The sequence below is a fragment of the Erpetoichthys calabaricus genome, chromosome 3 (genome assembly GCF_900747795.2).
Source record: "Erpetoichthys calabaricus chromosome 3, fErpCal1.3, whole genome shotgun sequence".
NCBI lineage: Eukaryota > Metazoa > Chordata > Cladistia > Polypteriformes > Polypteridae > Erpetoichthys > Erpetoichthys calabaricus.
In genome coordinates, this window is record NC_041396.2 from 242,217,967 (window position 1) to 242,241,603 (window position 23,637).

A 23,637-nucleotide genomic window follows, 5' to 3' on the forward strand; every position below is an offset into this window, starting at 1 on the left:
AAAGCAATGCATACTGTCTGTGTGGTTGTGAGAGCCCGACTTCGGCAAGTTCGACTTTGAATATACGGAGATAATAAATCTTTGAGGTACAATATTCCCCCTCGGCTAAAGCGGTATCTTTCGTACAGAATTTCCTCCGGGAGCAATAAAGGATCTTGGCGATCGCGCAAAACCCTCTCTATATGAAATTCTCTTCGTATAATTTGCTCACCAATATCAATTGGTCGCTCATTCATGAACGGCGAAGCCATGACTGGATGACTTCCATGCACCGTCACTGATCACGTGTGTAAACTAATCCTTGTTTACGTAAAGCAGGTTTGCAGATTTGGATGTGTTGCTATGACAACACTTCCAGCAAGAGTTTCGAAAAACCGACAGATCCAGGATCAGGCCAAATCGTCAACAATTACATCCGGCTAAGCGAGTAATCCACGTATGAAAAATACCCCCTTGGTCTAACAGGGAAGGTACTTTACTTTGTTGTTAGAATTCAGGACAGAAGGGGACGCAGAAGTAATGGTGTGCTCAACTGACAGTGTGCTTGCAATGATGGAGGTCAGGAAGGAGGTAGACATTACAGTCTGAATGCTGCCCTGAAATGAGGGGGGGGGACATAACAGTGAAGCATCATGTACAGGGAAGACTGGTCATTTTGACTCACCGCAGTTCTACAAGGGATGGAGAATTGACAGAGTTGGGGAGGCTGTGTGTCATGGGTTGTAGCTGAAGACAGCCAGGTTGTTAGGATGGAACGAAACAATGGGTTTAGGAATTACACCAGCGAACTGGTGTAATGATATATTAAATGCTGAGAGGCAGTTGTCACTTAGATATTTTTGGTGGAATGCATCAATTTTGCCGATGCGGCAATATTAATAGAGAGAACATTTGGATTCATGTTGCTCTGGAGGGACCTTGAGCTCTCGACTTTCTTTATTTTATTAGATGATTTTTAACTATTTATTCATGGCCTCACAACAGTCTTTTTGGTTTTAATGATAGTATTTATTAATGAACAGTTTATATATATATATATAGCTACCCTCTGTCACTTTATTTACAATAAATAATAATGCACTTTAATTTGCACCAAAACACTGTTGTTTCTCAACTAACTTGCTGGTGGTCCATCCCAGTTATGAACTAAAAGGGCTTCTAGTCTATATCTGAGTAATTATATCATCAACCACAAGCGTTACCTGGAAGGTAACCAGCTAAATAATCAGACTGTGATTCAGAACTAGAAATGTAATACTGTATTCTTCACCCTATCAAATGAGCAAACCTGCCACCATGGACCAACATCAGAGGTTTCGCCTCAGCCGCTGACATCCAAAGTACGATCCCCATAAGGGAATGCAAAAGTGCGTACACCTGACAGCCCCAATAAGGGTGAAACACGTGTCGTGTACTCTTTGTATCATTTGGCAGACACTGTATCATACATATACAATATATAGTGTAGCCTATAAAGAAAATTCTTAAAAACAGTTGAATGTCTTTCTCTTAAGCTCTTCATTATTATTTATTGATCACTTAAGTGTCCATTTAAAAACATAATGAATAGAAAATAAATTTCAAAATACCTTATTGCGCATTTCCATTAATTTTCTTTGTTCAGAGAACAGAATCAACACTTTTCTCCCCAGTGAAAGAGAAAAAAACTTACAAGTCATTCCTTTACCTATCATTCTGTCTCATTTGACAGAATAATAACTAAATTGGAAACTGCCTCCTTGGGTCATGTGCTTCTCTAACAAAATGGGTGGCAGCAACCCTCTGGTGGGTTTCCCATGGGAGCTGTAGTTTCGATGGATGACCCTTCTGTGTTCTTGCGGAGCCACCAGGGTGCCTGCAGGGAGGCAGCTTTCCTGTTTAAAGAAAGTTCCACCAGACACGGAACTGCTTTGCAATATTATGGAGCTAGAAGTACTGCTGAGGCCTGCATTAAAAATGCTGCTCTACCTCTCCTAGGTGAGTTAGAGTCATGAAAGGAGGAACACAGCACTCACCTGGGGAAGAATAGAGGTTCTGTGTTTCCCTCCAAAGGTCACATTAGATACATAGTACTTTACAGTGAAAGGTAATATGAATAACAAAATGAACGAGACTTTCACTAAAATAGAGAGCAAATTGAAGACTAAAAGGATTAAAATTAAGAACTAAATGTGTTTGGAGTTCAATTTGACAATGTGAAACATATTCTCACAATCAGCATCAAAAAATTGAAACAAGTAACAACCTTTTCAAATGACTGTCTGCTTATAATTCCAAGAGCTAAACTTAAAAGAAGTGGTGAGGCAGCCTTCTGCTTTATGCACCTAAAATATGGAATAGCCTGCCAATAGAAATTCGCCAGGCAAATATGGTGGAGCACTTTAAAAAACTGCTGAAAACTAATTATTTTAACATGGCTTTCTCATAGCTTCATTTTAGTTTAATCCTGATATTCTGTATATGCATTTAATTATCATTATCATTCATGGTTGCTCCACTATCCTACTAACCCCTACTTTCTCTGCTGTTCTATTTCCAGTTTTCTGTGGTGGCGATCTGCGCCACCTCCACCCGATCAAAGCACCGTGCTGTCCCTACATTGATGGATTGAAGGCCAGAGGTCCACATGACCATCTTCATCAAGTTCTTCCATGTGAAGCCTGAAAACCATGAGGATTGATTGAGATCATTTATGTTAGGTAGAATGCCTAAAGGAGAGTGGGCAGTCTCGTGGCTTCAGAACCCCTGCAGATTTTGTTTTTTTCTCCAGCCGTCTGGAGTTTTTTGTTTTTTCTGTCCTCCCTGGCCATCAGACCTTACTTTTCTATGTTAATTAGTATTGCCTAATTTTATTTTTTATATTTTGTCTTTTTTCTCTTTCTTCATCCTATAAAGCACTTTGAGCTACATCATATGTATGAAAATGTGCTATATAAATAAATATTGTTGTTGTTGTAAACGTGTCTGATAAATGGGGTTCAATGGGGAATGTTTACAATCAGGAATCCTCATGCAGATAGCCACATGTTTTGCCCTACCTAAGTCACAGGGGCTAAGTAACATTCCTTCTGAGGAAACTGGCAGAGGTTCCTACCATTAATAGGTTTCCCCTTATTAGGCACCATTTTTTCTTTACTTGAGTCAGTTGGAAGTATTGATGGGAATCGAAAACCGGTTCTTGTTGAGAACCAGTTCCCACTGTTTCAATTCCATGGAATTGTTTGCCATTTTTGCAAACGATTCCCCTATCAATTCCAGTCGCCTCGAATGACGTCACCACGTTGCGTAGCGTCATTTACCCAGCAGGAAACATGGCGCCTAAGCGGCACAAACGCTCAAAAGTTTGGTTATACTTTACGAGAAAGGATGACAACAGGGCAACTTGCAATACTTGCAAAGTAAATATTTCATCAAAGGGAGGAAACACTACAAATATGCAAAAGCATTTGCTCACGCGATAACCTTAAATGAATGTCGTGTTTTTGATCCGCTCCGGACTAGTGAATCTCAACCCAGCAGCAGCGGTAACGTTTGCACGTCCTCTCCCGTTAATACGGCAGGTAACTAATCAACTAACATTGCATATTATGTTAGCACGATTTGCCTTATTGCAAAACCTGCTATTACTGTGCATTGCATTTAGATGACCATGACGAGAGAGACAGACAGAGTCTGGCTGGCTTAGATGCTGGCAGTTCTCGCTGCAGTCTACCGGTAGCTTCTCCTTTCACAGAGGCGGGGAAAAGTAAAAATTCCTTCCTGAAAAAGCAGATATGCTTATATTTCTGCAAAAGAATTGTTAATTCTCCATAGTTGATGGTTGCAGAATTGCACAGTGCACAGTTCCATTGGACTTGAGTTGATTGTATTTGTTGCTGGCTGATGTAGTTTTATTTTTGAGTGCTCAGCTCATACATACTTTTAAAAAGGAGAGTGTAAATGTTACTGGACATTCTTGTGTAATTGCCACAGAATAATTTATGTTATACTTTGTTATTGCTACAGAAGAATATTTATTTTATTATTATTTTACATTTACAAATTTTTTTCTGGGGACCCCGTGGCACCCCATCGAGGAGCCGTAGGCTGTGGATCTCTTAAGATCTCACTGTTGGGTTTGTAAGGTCATGCTACTCCTAAATTTCTGTCTTGTTCGAAGATAAGATATAAAACAAAGTTCTAAGCTAATCGACCTGTGTGTTCTCCTTTTTTAAAAATAAGAATCGATAGGAGAATCGATAAAGAATCGAATTGTTAAACAGAATCGAAAATGGAATCGGAATCGTGAAAATCTTATCAATTCCCTTCCCTATGTGTGTGTGTGTGTGTGCCTCTGTCTCTCTGTCGCTGCCTGTGTGTGCGCGCGGCTCTCTCTCTCGCGCTGCCTGTGTGTGCCTCTGTCTCTCTCTGGCGCTGCCTCTGTGTGAACCAAGATTCCACTGAGGTTGACTAATGAAAAGTCAACGTGGCTCAGAGCTGCAAGTGGACTGTGGCACAGACAAACAGAAATGACGGCATGTTTTTCGAGGTGTCGCGTCCGAGTTGGTGGCCGTGGCTGTGATTTTTTCGTCGTATCCAATGGTCTAAGAGTTGGTGGGCGTGGCTCCTTCCTGCGTGCGCCATTGGCGTCTTACTTGTCGGCGGTTTAGTGAATCCACGCCCCTTCCGGCGTGCTTTCCATGGTTGGCTACTTGTCTTCTGGCTTAGTGAATTATATATATAGATGATTCGGTAGCAGGTATATGTATATTTTTCATATGGTTGTTAGCATTTTTATACACGTATGCATTTGTTTTCCAGACTGGCGGTTTAGTTGTAAGTGACTGTGTGGGGGCATGCAGATTTTTGCATTATAATGATTGGTGGATGGCACATTATGGACTGACGTTTTTATTGCCTATGGTGGTTATGATATGTTTATATTCAGTAATATTTGTGACAGCAAGAAGACATGTAAAAGCTATCAAATGTATGATGCAAGAAACAAAATCAGCAGATAACAAAAAATCACAACTGTCAAAATCATCAGAAATAAAAGATCCTAAAACCTTAGGAATAGTAGTAATAGCTTTTATTGTACTCTGTTCACCTTATTTTTTCTTCATTCTGGTTGAAATGTTTTTCAGCCTTCGTGTTGCAAACTTAGTAGCTGTTAATTTAGCAATGACTTATTCAGCAACCATGAATTACTGTATTGATCCAATAATTTATGCTTTGTTCTATCCTTGGTTCAGAAAATCCTTGAAAATGATGATGACATTAGAAATATTTAAGTCATCATCACAAATGACTAGCATATTTTCAAACTAATTTTTAGACATCTATATGTGTTTCTCCTATTGCATTTTGTTTTTGTTTTTAAGAATAAAGCTATCACATGAGATAGAAATTGACCTTATCTCTGATTTGAAAGTTGTATTTGACTTTTTACTTTTTTTTTCTTACAAAACAGGCCCCTTTTCAATGAATAATGATTTTCTGTATTTTTATCGTAATCTTATTGGTGCCTACATATTGATACTTTGCGCCAATTTTATGGATTATTGTTTTGCAATAGTGACTCTTTTGATCATTAGAAAAAGGCTCGTAAATGTCAAAATGCTCAACAAAAAACTCTGTAAATTGGTCTAAATGTATTATAATCAACTCTAGACATTGTTGTTGATGTTTCTAACCCCACATTAGAGCAAATCTTCTTGCAGTTCTTTCTCCAGCCTTTCTCTGCATTCATTTTATTCCTCCTCTCCCCTCACAAGCCTTCCAGGGACTGTAGCAGAGAAGCCTCTCCACACAGCATCACCAAGCTGGTGGTGATGGTTAAAATGCAGTATCACTTATCATGTAACAATTTTCTCTTTTTTTTAACTGTAATAGACAGTAGTAGTATATGCATTGATCCTATAGGACAGTTGTATTTGTACTTAAAACCACCTTAAAGCTTATACACAGTCATTCCTCGTTATCTCGATATTCTTTAAACGATATGTCGATGTAACGGATCATGGATTTTTATGCTACAAATTACTCATTCGGACATTAATTTGCTAAAAGTGACGTTACACACTCTTTTGAAAGTCACTGTAGCCGCTCAGTCTGGGCTCCGCCCACCTGCACAGACGCTCTTTTCTCTCCACCGGCCACAGCGTTCACGCGCACTGACGCATCTGCAGCTGAGCTCGTGCTTTAAGTATAAAAAACGCCGTAGTGCAGCTGCTGCATTTATCACTAAACATCTGATCTGTGTGGTCGTGGACAGTTACTTGAGAGAGCTGGAAAAAGTAAAGCAACTGAAAATTTATTACAGTATATTGTGTTGTGAGAGAATGCTGACCTGACTCTTTTCACTCTACTTGTGTCATCACTTTCCATAGCAATCATGTTAGCGGATTCGCCTGTCTGTATGTCATTAAAGTAATAATAATAATAATAATAATAATAATGATGCATTTTATTCATAGGTATGCAGAATTTGTACTGGTTCTAGGAATGAAAAGAATGCTTTGTTAATACAGAAGTGTCCTGATTGTGTCTTTCATTCATTCCTTGCTGTTCATTAACTTCGCATTGAGTGTTACAATTACATATAAACAAGCAGGCTAAGATAAAGCCGAATAAGAATTTGTGTTTTGATAGTTAGGTAACATGAAATTAATTATTATGTGTTTGTGCTGTTTTTTTGTTCACTAAAGTTATGATTTGTTTAAAGCATCGTTATATTTTACATAAGCTATAAATTACCAAATAAAAATAATACAGAGATGAGACGCAATTAATCTAAACTGTTAAGAAAGAAAGTGAAGAATCCTTGCTGTGATCTGAAATGTAAAAAAAAAAAAAAAAATACCCACAAACACACACATATATATGGATGCTTTGTATCTCATATGTATGACATGATAATTTATACTTGTAAGATGGGAATGTAATTCAAGCTAATTATCTTATACATAAAATTTCAGTCCTATTTGATGCACTAGTAAAGAGTTCAGATCTGTTCAAGTGTTCTCAGTTGTTTGAGAATAGAATTATAAAGAAGGAAGAAGAAATGTTCAAAACTCACAATACTGAACTATGAATTAAACAACATATTAAAATGGGACCTTGGACTACAAATACAAGTCAAAACTTGACTTTTGTGAAACTAATATTGATTAACCTGCCAGTAATGAGGATACCTGAATGAACATCCGGCGTTTAGTATTCATTTTCTTTATTTCAACGGAGCTTCCTTAAACTTTTAAGCTATGGACTCTAAATCCCAGCTCAAACAAACTTTTCTGTATCTCTTTTAATGACTGCTAAAGAATGATGTTAAAATATGTATTATAACTGACTTGAACCTTGCATCTTTTGGATCATTCTTTTCAAATCCTGAGAATACAGTTTGTTGAAAATACTTTTTGTATTTTATTAGAATAGACAATCAGCCTGAGAAAGACAAACACATCGGTTCTTCTTGCAATCATTGTTAATTCCACTCAAAGTGAGACCTTTAAGTTTGGGATGCATGCTGCACATGCAGTAGAAGGGAGAGCAAAGAAGGGATCAACAAAAGAAAGAAGAACTCAAAGAAACTGGCAATGGCACTGCAGCCTGAACAACAATTTGAAGGATCCCTGCACCTTGATTTGAAAAAACTGATCTTTCATCATCTATTTTTTTCTACATAAGTATGTTTTAATGAGACTCTTTTTCAAATACATTTCCTAACCTTTGAAAATTTTTCAAATATATTTCCTACTTTTGCTACCATCTGTTTTATGATGTTTTTAATAAGGTTTGCTTTATAATAATATTGATTTATATTGTATAAATGGGTCAAGGTATATTGTTTGGAAGCACCTGGTGTGGGTGAGTGCCATATTTATTTGGGGACTAGACATTAAGCCCGTTACAATAACGGGTACTAGAACAGTAGTGCATAAACATTAGTAGGAACAGTCTATATTAAATGGCAAGGGACCGTGTATTTTCTGTTACAGTAATCCTGGTTTGTATGTGACTGTAATATACGTCACTGTATTGTGTCCTTTAATTTTCTCTCGCAGTAATGTCTCTCCAGCAAGTATTGTGCAGTTCCCCAGCAAGTATTTTAATCTGTGCTGGTTTACAGCTGATTATTGTATGTGTGTCGTCTCCCCAGCAACGTATTTTATGTGAGCGAAAATAAATCAACTTTTAAAAGTCATCGTATTGTAATATGGAAATTCATATATTTAGGAAAACCCCTTCAACGACTGACACTTTACACTTTTATCGGGCCAAGTTTGTTAATCGCAAATCTGACATCCTCAGAGTGAACACTTGCACAACAACAAACACTAATCCCACCTCTTTGGGGAAGCTGGTCTCCGCTTCTCAGTACCCGATTGGATTTTTCGCGCGTTATGTTTTAGGTCTTACCTCATTTACCGAAATCCAATTGGATCGGCCGCGCGATATTTTATAGGTCCCGCCCTCTCTGTCTTGTGTGACGCGTCAGGCGGCCTTTGAAGCATCACACCGTGCCCAGCGAATGACAATAACGGGCGCTAGAACAGTAGTACATAAACATTAGTAGGAACAGCCTGTATTAAATGGCAAGGGACTTTGACCTCATTCTTTTTGTTGGTCGTATTTTTCTTTCTTTCAGCCTTTCTTTTGTTGATGTTTATTTACTTGGTGTGCTGACCGTTCTTCGTGGGCTGCCGCCGTGTATTGTGTGTCTTTAATTTTCTGTGACAGTAATACTGTCTTGTACGGCTCTATTCAATAAGGGCGCGCACAAAAAGGCGAGCTTCAAAAGGGCGACCTCAATTGAGCGCGACGAATAAAGGCGTTCGTAGATAATTTAGTTCAAATGGCTCTGGAATATGTGAAGAGCAACAAAGGTGCAGATCTTTATTTACGCGCGCCTTTATTCGCTGCGCCCAATTGAGGTCGCCCTTTTGAGGCTCGCCTTTTTGTGCGCGCCCTTATTGAAGGATGCCTGTGCGCGCCCTTTTTGAAGGATACCGTCTTGTATGTCCGCTGGCTTGTACGTCCGTAATATACTTTTAATTTTCTCTGGCGGTAATACAGCCGTGCGCGTCGGTAATATGCCTTTAATCTCCTCTGACAGTAATACTGGCTTGTATGTGGCTGTAATATGCGTCACTGTAATGTGTACCTCTAATTTCATCTCGCAGTAATACTGGTTTGTATTTCCGTAAAACGCCTCTAACTTTCTCTGACAGTAATATCGCGCATCGCACCGTGCCCCGCGCATGCACACTTCACCAGAAGACACCCACACACGGACACCTGGACGCACATAGGGATTTTATATATACAGTATAGATAGATTAGCAGCTGAGAAGAAACATCTTTAATGGAATGCAACAAGGTGAGCAGGCATCTGCTTTGGTGACTGGCACAGATGTAGTTCATGTCTGGAGACAACTGTTTGGTCTGCTTGTGGAGAGCTATTAAGTCAGTTGCTTGAAGCAGCAGCTATCTACATGCAGGTAAGGCTTCTCACATGGGGTACTATAAGTTACATATATCTAACACATGCAGACAACATAGTTAAAATAAACTATAACCAAAATAATCAGATAATATTTTCATAATATAGTGATACGAGCACCTGGTGTATGAGATTGCCATATTCCCACAACGGTATCAGCTTACCTCTCTAATAAAAAGTAGCGTGGTGAGAGGGCACCTGCTTTGGTGATTGGCACAGGTGTAGGTTAACTGCTTCGTCTACTTCTGCTGAGCTAGTAAGCCACTTTGGTTAAAGCAGCTGTCCACATGCACATAAGGCTGTACACGTATTAAGCAGCTATATTAGGGCAGATTTTCACAATACAATTATTGTTAACACAGCCAGACTTCATAAGAAGACATTGTCTGACATTGTATTATTCAAGCAACTTGTGTCATTTCTCACACATTTAATTTAGTAGTCCACATATTGTAATTCAACTCAGTGTTAGGTAAAGCAACATGGGCTGCAACTGAGAAACTAATCCTTAACAGACCCAAGGAAATATGCAGGGAGAATTTACAAACTCTAAGCATACTGTACATATGTGAGTCATGGTTAGAACTCAGGAATCTGAAGACAGGAGGCAACAGAGTTAACCTCATCCTTAAAACCTTCAGCATTAGGATGACTGGAGACTCCAAATTGGTTTAGTTGAATGTGTTTGCTAGGCAATGCACAAACCAGCACGCACAAATTTGCAAAATGGGATTAGAAAAATATTAATATTTTGGGTCATTATCCTCATTATGTGCATTTTTATTGGCATTGGCAAGTGCAAGCTGCCAGTTCCTATTTAGGATATAATTTAATGAGCCTCTATCACTGTAGGCTGGGCACTGAAAAATAGTTCATTCATTCGTTGATGGTTCTTCTTTTTGAGAAGTTGGATGGTCCTGAATGGTTTAATCTCCCATCCATCCATTTCCTGAATCCACATAAATCATTTTTATGGCTACATGGAGCAGAAGCACATTCTGCTGGCACTGAGCAGGAGGAAACAACCTTGGAAAGAGCACCAGCCAATTGCATGGCACAAACACCCTAATAAAATCAGTTATTATTTTGACCAATAATATTGTTTCTGTGCAGGAGAGAGTTTGTCATTTTTTTCTACATGTAAAAATGGTATTGTAACACCAGGGAAAATAAAGACACGGGTCAAAGATCAAAAAGAGTTGGAGAGTCAGTTGACAACCCTGTTTAATAAATAACGATGAACAAAAAGGCAGAATAATGAGCACACAATGGTGCAAAAACCACAGCCACAGCTATAGCAAACAAATGTGATGGGTTCTAGAGCTCAGGATTGTTTTGACTACAAAAATATACTTTGTCTAGCAGGAAGAGAGAGATTTTGGATGAGGCAGAAACAGAAGTGATATCAGAGTTTCTCCTGTGTAAAAGCCTCTGGACTCTGAATGAGGAAGTATTAATTATGGTCCTTCTCCTGTTCTGGTATTGCTTACCTTTTCAGAACCCTGAAAATGGCACTTAAGTGCTTTTATGTGATACTGCTCCCCTCTAGCTCAACTAAGATGGGGCAAGCAGACCTAACTGAGAGGACATGAATTCAGTAGAGTGTGTCAGCACTGACATGGAACAACCCCTGTCAGTGAGATAACTTGAACTTATAGGGACATCCAAGGACCACCGTGTGATTCTGCACTTGGTTTCCTTGTGGTCGCAAGCTGCAACAAAGGAATTATGGTCAGTCGTTGAGGTAAACCCCCACCCAAGAAGATAATACCTCAAGTATCTGAATACCACCATTCCTGGTCAAACAGCTTTGGGCTGAGGTACATCATCGGGCTGTTCTGTACTGTTGACCATCTGACTTAAGCCCACCTTGAAGCCAGTGTCAGATACGTTGGTCTGGATGGCAAAGAAAGAAAAATCAGGAGTAATCAAAATAGATGCAGACATAACAGCCTTCCTTAGGTCATTAAATGCTGTTTCAGCCTCAGGATTCCATGCCAATGCAAAAGTAACTTGTTTCCAACTCCAATTAAGCAAAGGCATAGCCCTCTCTGAGAGTCAAAGCATGAAGCATTGGCAGTATGTCCCATAAAGGTTTGCCTTTTTACGTGCAATTGGGTCTGGGGTCAAAGGGCTCAGTGAACTCGAAGTAACATTTGGCAAAGTTGATTCAGAGGGCAACTTTTTGAGTAAATATAAAACAGCCATAAAGTGCTTGCCATTTTCCTCCCAGCTACAGGAATAGATTACTATGTCATCCAAGTAGGTGGCAATATAGGCATTACAGGTTTGTAAATGTCTGTCCATCAGACAATGGAAAGTGGCTGGTACCCCATTTAGGCCAAGTGGTAGAAAATGATATTGCCAGTGTCCACTGGGGGTGCTAAACACAGTCTTATCCTTAACCAATTTCTGTTGTGGAAAAAACTTAATCTTCAAAGAAGGCAGTTGTGGAGTCCAGATGAGAATATAGAACAATTCTTTATTTACACAGTTATGCCCAAATGTCTCAGTCCATTGAGTGAGCTGAACAATTCAATAATTCATGTCCTTTTATACGCTTTTCTAATTACATTACCTTATCCAATACATCATGTCATTTGACTCTTAATATGCAGAGTTTTATCAACTCTTCCAATGATCTAAAGCCATTTTTAACTGTTGTTCATTCTCCATTTATTTTTAACCCTGCTTCATTAAGAAGGGTGTTTAGCAGATTCTCCCAATGATCAAAGTATTGCTTCATAGCAGAGGTGTATGGGCTTTCACATTAATTTATCCCCACTTTCTGGAGGGGTATTCATTACTTATTTACCTCATTCTAACCTTGGAAAATTACATTAGGGGCTTCTCTAAGATGAGGCAGAGACCACATATAGTTAAGCTTTAAGTTATACTTATTTAACGCTTGAGTTATATTCAATCTTTTTCATAATGTTTAATAATTAATTCTGTTGTAGTTTTTTACACATATACTTATATATATTGGAAGGACTGGGGGAAGGTGCATTTCCGGAGCATTGCCTTCCCCAAAGCGCTAGAGGGAACCTTTCTTGGAGTGTGGTGGTACCACATATTTGGAACATGGAAGCTCAACCCTGTTGGGGCCCATGGCCAATGCCAGGGGGCACCTGGAGAACTGTTGAGCCCTTTGATGCAGCACTGCCACCACACCCAGAAGTGCTACTGGAACTGGGTCAACAAGCACCTGGAGCACTTCCAAGTGCCTTATATAAGGAGCCAGCAGCCACTACTCTGAGAGGCAGAGTAGGGTGGGAGAAGATGAAACTCGCCAGGAGTGGAGTTGAGGGAAAAGAGAAAGAAGAGAAAGTTGTTTGCTAACTTGTGCTTTGTGCTTGTGACTGTTCTGTACTGGTGGGAAATGGGTGAAGGTGTTTCCCGCAGGAAAGAAAGAAAAATAAAAATGTGTGTGCTGCACTTGTGTCCTGCCTGCCTGTGTCAGGGTTAGGGCAGCTGTACGCACCACAATATACATACCGTACTTGTAACAGATTGTAAAAGATTATTATATACAGTATTACGTAAAAATTCCATATATTTCCCCCCTTTGGGACTCTTTAAATTTGCATTATACTTTAAGCCCAAGAAGAGGGAAGGGATGCTAGCTTTCACCAATCTGTGCACACTTGAACCCAGAGTCTCTACATCTTCATTCTCCATCACCCATTCTCTCTTACAGGTGCCTCAGAGAGCAAACTTTGTCCCTTTTATTTAAACTAGAAATGACTTAAAGAATCTTGGGCCTGCAAATCAGTGTAAATAATTAATACTTAAGATTATTACAGACATCAATAAAATCAAACCAAATCAAATGAAAACAAACAAAAGCAAAAAACAGTTTATGAGAAGTGGAAAATCAAAATCAAATAACAACATCCATCAAAGTCCTTTTTCTTCATCTGAAGATAAATCCTCCATGAAAAATGTTTTGACAAATTCAGACAACTTAAGAGTATTGGGGCACCTTGTGGTGAACCCCATGTAACTGAAACATGAATTTAAAGAAAACATGTGTAAAACGAAAAATGAGACTTCTGTTCTGGTGGCACGGTGGTGCAGTGGTCACGCTGCTGCCTCGCAGTAAAGACTCCTCCCTGAGTGGAGTTTGCATGTTCTCCCTGTATCTGCGTGGGTTTCCTCCGGGTGCAGCGGTTTCCTCCCACAGTCCAAAGACATGCAGGTTAGGTGGCTTGGCGATTGTATATTGTCCCTAGTGTGTGCTTGGTGTGTGTGTGTGTGTGTGTCCTGCGGAGGGTTGGCGCCTTGCCCGGGATTGGTTCCTGCCTTGTGCCCTGTGTTGGCTGGGATTGGCTCCAGCAGACCCCCGTGACCCTGTGTTCAGATTCAGCGGGTTGGTAAGTGGATGGATGTAGACTTTCGTTCAGTTTAGGTTGACTGCCCAAGATGATGGTTCATGCAGTTATATGGTGTCTAGGCATAAAGAGGCGTGTCCAGTTGAAGAGACACCAGAGGTGATGATGATGATGGAATGCCATCAATCTTCAAGTCTGCAGAGGAAGGAAAAGAGAGATCTTTATCCTACAGTGTCATCCCCTGGAGCAGTAAAGAATTACTGCTTTAAAGAATTACTTTCACCATTTCTCTAAAACTGTCTCCCATGTATATGCACATGATGGTACCTCCCCCACCCCCAATAACTTGAACTTGTCAGATCAGGCGACCCAAACTAAGAGATTGTGGAAATGAGAAAGAGCTTCGGTGTTGGAATGGAGAGTACCTTGATGATATAGGGCTTTGAACTGGTAAGGCTGTAGGTCCAAGAAATACCTGGTGACGCAGGGATTTGACTTCTTATGAAAATCCATCTACTGTAAAGGTGTATGGTATATCACCAGAGTGAATTCATGACCCAGGAGGTATTACCACAGTTGGTTAATAGCCCACTTATTCGCACGAGACTCTGTGTCCAGCCCACATACTTGGTTTTCCAATCCAGCAGTTTCTGGCCCAGAACACGGCTCGACACAGTACCAAGTCCTGTGTCTGAAGCATAGGCCTGTAAAGTAAAAGGAAATGAAAAAGAGAAGGCTTATTGAAATTAATTCATAAAGAACACCAAGGAAATGTAAAAGTGAAATGAATGGCAAGTAAGAATGGTTGCCAAATTTGGATGCAAATATTCAACACACGTGTAAGGAGTGTGAGACATGCCACTCTAAACAGAAAAAAACACCCCAAGTACAACTTCATCCTTGAGAATTTCGAGAGTGAATGCTTTTAAAGAATTCACATTGACTTTGCTGGTCCATTTCAAAATTGCATGTTTTTGGTGGTGATGGATGTGTATTCAAAATAGTTGGAGGTGTACCACATGTTGTAGATAACTTCTGAAGCTACCACCATGAGACTGAAAAGGTTGTTTGCTTCTTATGGACTAACTGAACAGATAGACACAGATAACAATATATCTTGTAACTCAATGGACTCGAGACAGAATGCAATCTTGCACACCACCAATGCACCTTGTCATCCTGTAACAAATGAATCAACCAAGAGGTGTGTCCAAATCTTCAAGGCAGGCATAAGAAATTAGCCTGGGACATTAAGGACTGCAAGCCAAGTTGTACTTGTTTTATTTTTTTCCAATACTGTGTAATAGTGTGACGACATGTTGACTTTATTCTCGACATTTCCACTTTAATCTCGACGCTTATGATAAGAATAAAGTCGACATGTTGACTTTATTCTCGACATTTCTACTTTATTCTCGCCGTTTGTTGAGATTAAAGTCGACATTTCTACTTTATTCTCGCCGTTTGTTGAGATTAAAGTCGATATGTTGACTTTATTCTTGTAATTTGTTATTAAAGTAGAGCATCGTAAACTAAACTTCATCTTAAAATAAATATTTAATTTACTAGATTTTCTCAAACCCCGTCATAAGTTATGTAGCACATTAAATGCTTTGTGTTAAGTGTTCCCAGAGCCTTATTAATCGCTACGTGCTTCTTAAACTGACTTCCTCTTGCTCTAAGAGGAGGTGCAGGCAGCACACACAATACATTAATTTCATGATATTCCTTCTCCCTGAACATTTAGAATGCTAAGATAAATACTTGATATAATTTTCATGATGAAATGCATTAAAGCAGGTATTAATCATGTGGGGGCACGGTGGCGCGGAGATTGCACTGCTGCCTCACAGCAATGGGGTTCCGGTTGTTCCCTGCTTTGAATTTGCATGTTTTTCTGGTGGGTTTACTCGGCATGCTTCAGTTTCCTTTCAAAGTCATGTAGGATGTGGGGTTTTGTTATGCTATATTAACCCTGCTAGTGTATGTATTGCTCGTATTCACCCTGCGATGTGCTGGCGCCAATTTCAGGATTTGCTCCTGCCTCGCACACAATACTTACTGGGATGGGCTCAACCCCGAATGGATGGCATAATTAAACATGTATAATGAAGATTTTTTTTAAGTTCTGAACACTCCGTGGTCTAAGTTTATAACTACGTTTAATTTCACAAAGACGTTTATCGTGTAGTGATTGGTTATGTGGAGAAAGAAAAAGAAATGATAGGATCTGCGGGTTTGGTTCATCAGAAGAACATGCATTGAATTCTGTGTTCGTGTCTCCGACCACCAGATGACAAACCCAATATTTACACAATATTTTAGTTAAACCTGTGTGATACCCATTCATACATCCAGTTTTTTGGAGCCTTGTCACACCTGCTATAACGTTTTCTACACTGAACGTACACCTGGGGACCCCTTACTGTGAGGGAGCAGCACTACCGCCACACTACCGTGCATGTTTAATACCTGCTTTAATGCAGTTCACCATCATCAATTTATCTTAGCATTCTACATTTTCAGAGAGCAGGAATATCATGAAGTGAATGTGTTCTGTGCGGCGATCGCTGCCAGAGCCTCCTGTTAGTGTAGAGGAAGTCAGTTTAAGAAGCACGTACAGCAATTAACAACTGGGTCCGGGAACACACAACACAAAGCATTTAATGTGCTACATTAACTTATGACGGGATTTGAGAAAATCTAGTAAATTAAACATTGATTTTAGGATGAAGTTTAGTTTACGGCATTCTACTTTAATGACAAAAATAAACTATGAGAATAAAGTGGAAATGTCGACTTTAATCTCAACATATAGTTTTATTTTTCGTCACTGTGGCCCTATTACACCCTACCTAATAGGGCTATACCACAAATAGCATTATAAATGCAAGTTGCAGTTTTATTATTTATGTATATAGCTTAGCTTGAAGCAAGGTCCATATTAATGCAGTTTGCCTTAATGATGGTTCAGTTGGTAAAGATGTCATCACCAAGTTGCACTTGTTTTATTTTATTTTAATTTGGTGAATACTGTGTAATGCACCTGGGCTTTGAAGTCTTGGAAGTAATAGTATTATTACTGGTTAGTTGCACTATTATTTATTGTATCGTTATTATTTATTAGTTTAAATATTATGCAGTTTAATGATGGTAAAGTTGTTTAAAAAGTCACTTTGACGTGTCAGTGGACAGAGATTGTTAACATTAACAAAGTGTAGTTGGTTTACAAAAAAATATTTACTATTTATTCCTTTTCTAAGTCAAGTTCAGTGCAATACAACTTTTAACAAGCACCTCTGGATATAAATGCCTCTTTGGGTGGTTGAAAATATGTTGTCAAAATTTTAGTTTAAGTTGTTTGCAAACTTTGTTCAATAAAAAGGTTCTATATTTTGACTGCATCTGTCATGCAATGTGATTCCTTCTCTTCATTAGTGCCACCCTCTTGAAAACTATCAATTTATGGGGCCATGCAAACCTGTATTAATACTTGTGTGCACATTAAAATGTTTTTTTGTACAATGTACAATTCTCCTGACAGTGGAATAGGTTATCGTTAGCCAGTAATTGCAGTGGAAAATGTGGTTAACATCCACTCATGCATGGGGAAAAAATACCGTCCAACACCGTGAAACCGGTATAATTTTGAAAAATACCATGATGTAGAATTTTGGTCATACCGCCCAGCACTAGTTCTGAGTCAAGAGTACCATATGAAATTTGACCTGAAAGTACTAAAAGCAGGCATAATTGGGGACTCTGAGAATCCAGCTGCTTATGTAAAAAGATAACTCAAAAGATGGAAACTGGAAACTGAGAAAGATCCAGAAATGCATCCACTCATGAACGCACTGTTTAGAATGACAGTACTTGAAGCACTACCTGTTCCAGTCAAAAGTAAACTGGAAGATACAGTGGGACTGAACTCTAAAACTTATTAAGGATTCAGTGATCATGACAATCATGCTGTGGAAAAATATTGCAAAGATGAAAAGAAATTTAATGAAGAGTAGAAAGAGATCCAAAGAAAAGAAGCTCAGTTTCAATTGGAGGAACTGATAAACAAAAATATGACAAAAGGACAAGCTCCAATGAGAAGTACTTAAGAGGAAAATAATAAAACAATTACACTGCTTCTCTGGCCCCTTCTCTAAGTTTGGCATCTGCCAGATCTTCCTTTGTACCACCAGCTCCAGTTAATGCATTTGTCTAGCAACCAAACTGGGGTAAGTTATGGTAAAAGGCAAAATAGGTGAAAATAAAGTGAAACCAAATTGTTCAGTGAACCCGTAACAACAAGGTTGTAATTAGTCAGCTCAGAGCAATTATAGTACGAAATGCTAAAAGGGTGTTGGTTTTGGACAATTCACCCCAATTTTTGTTAGGAAGAAATGCTTTGTGTAAATTGAATATGAGAATCTGGTGTTCCCTGGAGGGTGTATACAATAAAGTGATCCAAAAGATGTTCAAAAACAAATGGTAATGCAGATTAGAGCTTCTGTTCACATGACAGGAGAAATTGAAAAAATTTTATCTGAGTTATTGGGAAAATGGGGATTATTTATCACAGCTAGCCTGCCTAATGCTAGAAAACTCATTTTAGAGCATCATTGTGCTGTGATTTCAGATTCTGCATATGAACTTAATCTAGAAAATAAATAGCTTGGAGCTAGGTTCTCGACCTTTACAGCTTGTTTCATGACAGGTTTGTCATAAAAGAATCAAACAGCTGCTATGCAGAGTGATCAAAATGAGGTTACACATTAGACTTCCAGACTCATCACCACACATGACATGGCTCGTATCTTCAGGATTTGAAGCTAAAAATGTGTGCCTTATGATGAGAGGTAAAGCAGGTAAAATGGAGAAACACAGACAAGCCACTCATTTTTACATCACAGGATAATAAGTACATAAAAGTTCTGTGTACTAATGTAATGGAAGGTTTAGAAAACAAAGGTTGTACAAGTACCAGCTTTAACACAGGCACCAAAGGAAGCAGAAGAGGTAAACCAAGAAAAGTTAAGAAAGAAAATGGAAGAAAAAACTCTAAATGAACATTGATCAAAACATGACCCCACTCCTTCACCAGATCAAAGACCAGAAACAGTTGTGAAATTTTTAGCCAGAGAGGTTATACCGAGATTTGATATTCCAATCGGGGCCGGCTCTACGCTGGGGCAAGAGGGGGCAACTTAGAAGTTGAGAAAAAAATTATAGATTACCTACAAACTGAATATGGTCAGGATTTACTACAGTAGCTGAAAAATCCACAGGAAAAGGCACAAATGAGATGATAGGTTTCAAATGTTGTTCTCTCTTTCCCTCCATGCTCTGTTTGTGTGCAGGCTCACACCCAGCTAAACATCCAATCACTGTCAGTATGCAAATGACCCGGTGTCAGGTTTCTCAGTAGGCAGGGCAGAGCAAAATGAGCTGCGCAACAGTGGGAGGCTTTGAGGAAGCAGCAAATCTCTGTTGTCCAAATCATAGCGACTCGTGAGATAATTAACAACAACTAAAAATACATCTATATTTGTACAGTCAATGGGGGACTAGTCCGTTGTTCATCTCACAGATTCAGCCAGGTAGAGAAGTGTTTCTTTCTCGATCCCAAAGGCACCACTGTGAGCCTGTCTGCTGCATAGAGCCAACTGGAGGACCTGTGTCTGTCAGAACCCGACACGAAGCCCTGCCCCAGCGTTCAGCTCTGCACTCAACAGTTTTCTCATTTCATATACTGATTTTATCACAGCGATTTTAATAAAGCTTATTCACTTTCCACCCCAGCTTCCAGCAGCTCACAAAGGGAAAGTTAATGCTGTGAGATGCATCATTTTTGCATGCTTTTAAAAAGTGTGGTGCTGCTCCTGCCTGTACCAATAGCAGTAGCAATGATGCTGCTGCTGGTACATCAGAGACAGCAGCTAGCATGTCTACTGTGGCATCAACAGGCACTGCTTCTCCTGTACCTCTGCTACAATTGCTGCCCCACACAACCCGCTCAGCTACCCAGTGACTTAAATGGTAATACACCATCCCAGCCAATACCATGTAGTTACCCCAAACATGTATTTGGTGGTACATCATTAAGATCATTCAATCCTGCCTGGTACCGCACACGACCATGGCTGGAGTACTCTGTTGTGCGGGACGCATGCTTCTGTTTCCCCTGTCGGAAATATGACAGCACTGTTAATGAGAGGGATGTAGTTTTTACCTTAACTGGTTTTAATAACTGGAAAACAGCACTTGATCGAGACAAGGGGCTACAGAGGCATGTGTCCAACCACAACCATGTGCATGCTTCAACCATCTGGACTGAGCATAAAAGAAGAGAGGCCAGAAGGGGGACTGTGGATTCAAAGTTGGTTGGTAAAACACAACTTGAAAAAAAATCATTACTATGTTAAGAGTATTTGTAGTGTTATAAGGTTCCTCTTTGTAAATGAGTTGGGGCTCCATGGGACTGCAGAAACCCTGAGACATGATGCAGCGGGTAATGATGATGACATTGCTTCAGGTATTTTTCTAAAACTGATGGAATATACCTTAGAGAAGGATGAGAAGCTAGCAAGCATTGCTAAGGGTATCCCAAACAATGCAAAATACACATCTAAGGATATCCAAAATGAAATTATCCAAACACTGGCTGACATGGTGCTTTTCGAGGTCAGGAAAAAATATGAAAGTGCTGATTCTGCAGGGTTTTGCCTCAAAAGTGATGGGACCAGGGATAGGTGTAATGTGGGATATTTGTCTGTGATAATACGATTTGTCAGAAATTCCATGCCAGAGGAGCATCTTATTGGGTTGCTTGACTTGCAACAACTTGATGCAGAGTACATTACCTCTGAGATACTGTTACACCTTTCTGATGCTGACTACAGTGCTGACAGTATACTTAGCCAATGTTATGATGGGGCTTCTGTGATGAGTGGGGTTAGAGGTGGTGTACAAGCTCTGCTCCAAAAGAGGCTTGACAGATATGTCCCATACATCCACTGCTACAACCACCAACTGCACTTAGTGGTTGTGCATGCCATGCAGAGTGAGCCGTGTGCAAAAAGATTTTTTAGCCTATCTAGTTCACTCTACAACTTTTTTCACCACCACTATATGCTCAATAAACATGATGCACCTTGTCTAAATTGGCGGCTTGAGATCAGATGGACAAGCCACTATGAGGTGACAAGGTGCACTGTGGACAATCAAGAACAAATCCTTAGTATCCTATCTGAGATGACAGAGGATGATGATGCTGCAGTTGACCTGTGCACCGAGGCATCAGGCCTGCTATGCCAAATTAAGAGGCATCACTTCTTTGAGATTGGAAAGTTCCTAGTGCGGGTGCTTGGTGTCTTGAAACCAGAAAATGCTATTCTACAGTCTCAGTCAGTTGATCTGTGCAGTGCTTCTGAGGTTCTTAGTGCAGCACTGGACTCCTTAAAAAACATCCGTGAGGATGACTGTTGGGTAGTGTCATCTCCTGCTGTGGATGAGTCACATCCAACAAAGAGAAGGAGAACAATGAGCAAATACCTGGGTCAAAGTATTGTGCTCTCAACTTTGGGCCATAGAGACTCTGGTGACCCTACCATTTCCCCCCCATCAGTCTCTGAAAAGATCCCTGCTCAACATCCTTGACAGGGCCATTTCAGAAATGGAAACTAGATTTTCACACAAGAATATTGACCTGATGAGAGCCATATCTAGTCTTACACCCAAATCTAGCGCATTTATAGATCCCACCCTGTTGCACCCTCTAGCTGTGATGGCTGGCACTGTAGCAGATGTTGTAAGTCTGAAAAATGAAGTTCTTGTGGCAAAACAGATGCTGCTCAAAAAATGTTCAAAGGAAACAGACCTGCCCACTATGTGTAAACTCCTGCAGGAGAACAAGGAAGCCTTTCCTGAGTTACATAAATTGTATGTAATAGCCCTGGTAATTGGTGTGTCTTCAGCATCGTGTGAGAGTTCCTTCTCCACTTTGTCCCGGGTCCTAACCCCCTATCGTCGCACCATGTTACATAAAAGAAAGAGGAATTTGGTGATCTTGGCCCATGAGAAGTCCATAACAAATAACTTGGATATGGATGAATTTGTAAGAGTTTATGCAAAGGGAAACAGGAGACTGTTGTTGTAGAGTGGATTGAGGAGAAAGGAGAGTGGAGCTGTTCAATTGCAAACAGAGAGTTCAGTTGCTCGCAAAACAAAGAAGCTTAAAACAAGACAAAAAGACAAAAAAGAAGAAAAAAGTTAAAATGTTCTATTCTAAATCTGTTGTGTTCTACAAATTAGTTTGAGAATTGTAGCAAAAGACATTATAAATTTTTTTTTTATTTTTATTACTATGCCAGCCCTTTTTAGTTATGTAAATATTGGCTATATTGAGATGTCTTATTTTATTCTTACTTCATTTTGCAAATTTATTTGAGAATTAGGCCATCCAATTAAGATACATTTTATGTTGTTGGTTGTAAAGATCTGGATGGATATTTTATTTTATTCTTTAATTTTATTTTTTTATTCAATTTTTCAGTTTTATTTTTCAAGACTTGGTGAATTGATTTTTTTTTATAACTTGGCCTACCCTTTTTAGTTTTGTTAATATTGGCAATAGGGAGCAATGTTATTGTTGGGTTCGAATATATTTGATATAGGCCATCAAATTAAGGTAAATGTCATGTTTTTAGTTGTTATAATCTGATAAGGAATATTTTATTTTATTTTTTGTTGTTTTATTTTTCAGTTTTCCTCCTGAGCGATTGCCACCTTATCGTGGTCAGGGGGTTTGCGTGCCTCAGTGACCCTAAGAGCTACACCAGCAGAAGCTTAGCCTTCAGGTGGGACACCCAAGTTGGACAGGTCTTAGGGTAGAGAACTGACAAAGTGCAATCCAATTATATGACAAAAACAGTTATCCAGAGCAACCCCCAACCCCACCCCACCCCTTTCCCACCTTCGTCGTCACCATGTGCCCCCTTCACATTTCTGTCTGACCCCTCATATATGCCTGTCTAGAACCAGCCCAGTTGTGGAGAGATGATTAAAGTTTTTTTTTTAATAGTATTTTTATCAATATACAGAAATCATTCCAAGAATGTAATGTGCCATCCTTCTCCTGTATGAAGAAAATTTCTATCTCAGGTTTTCTGGTGGTCTTATAAATGTATTTTGTTAATTTTCTTTTAACCTTACTCATAAATGAGTGACACGGTCATATTCCCTGTGTGATGGTAAAATCAATGAATATATATGTAATGGGAAATGTTCAACCAAATTAAACTGAAAAACAGGTGCTGGATGGATGTTACACTCTGTTTATGATATTGAGACTTCAAGCAATTAATTGGCAACTATCCCAGCTAAATATTGAATTATGTTTTAAAAGCCAAGAGAATCCTACAATCAAATATAATATCTCACTTTGAATAACAAAGGAAGTTAAAAACCTGTTTGGATAAATATAGTTGGTGTTGTAAACTCCAATACCACTACTCCAATGGGGTTACCATCAATCAATTGTCCTTGTAGTTTAAGACTTAAAGAAATTTTCTAAATACATAAAATATTCAGAATTTAATTCTCCACTGTCACTGAATATATTAGGGTGGAAAAATGGTAAGAGACAATGGGTAGCAGTGCTGTCAATTCATAAAATAAAGGGTTTGGCTGTAAGTACCCATCCCAAAAACCATAATGCAGTATGTATGTATTTGTTACTCTTCAGCATTGGGCAAATGGAAATTGCAAGTCCCACAGTACCACAATACAAACATAGTTTTTTAGCTATACATCTATTTCTTTCTT

The 23,637-nt window shown here is 39.3% G+C and overlaps 1 protein-coding gene across 1 annotated transcript in view; it reads left to right on the forward strand.

Annotated features, from left to right (window-relative positions):
* The first annotated feature begins 20,364 nt into the window (after positions 1 to 20,364).
* LOC127527122 (zinc finger protein 862-like) overlaps positions 20,365 to 23,637 on the forward strand; it is a 41,750-nt gene continuing 38,477 nt past the window's right edge. Inside the window, exon 1 of the mRNA XM_051924763.1 lies at positions 20,365 to 21,934. Coding sequence (XP_051780723.1) covers positions 20,365 to 21,471 — 1,107 coding nt within the window. The 3' untranslated portion in view covers positions 21,472 to 21,934. The remainder of the gene's footprint in view (positions 21,935 to 23,637) is intronic.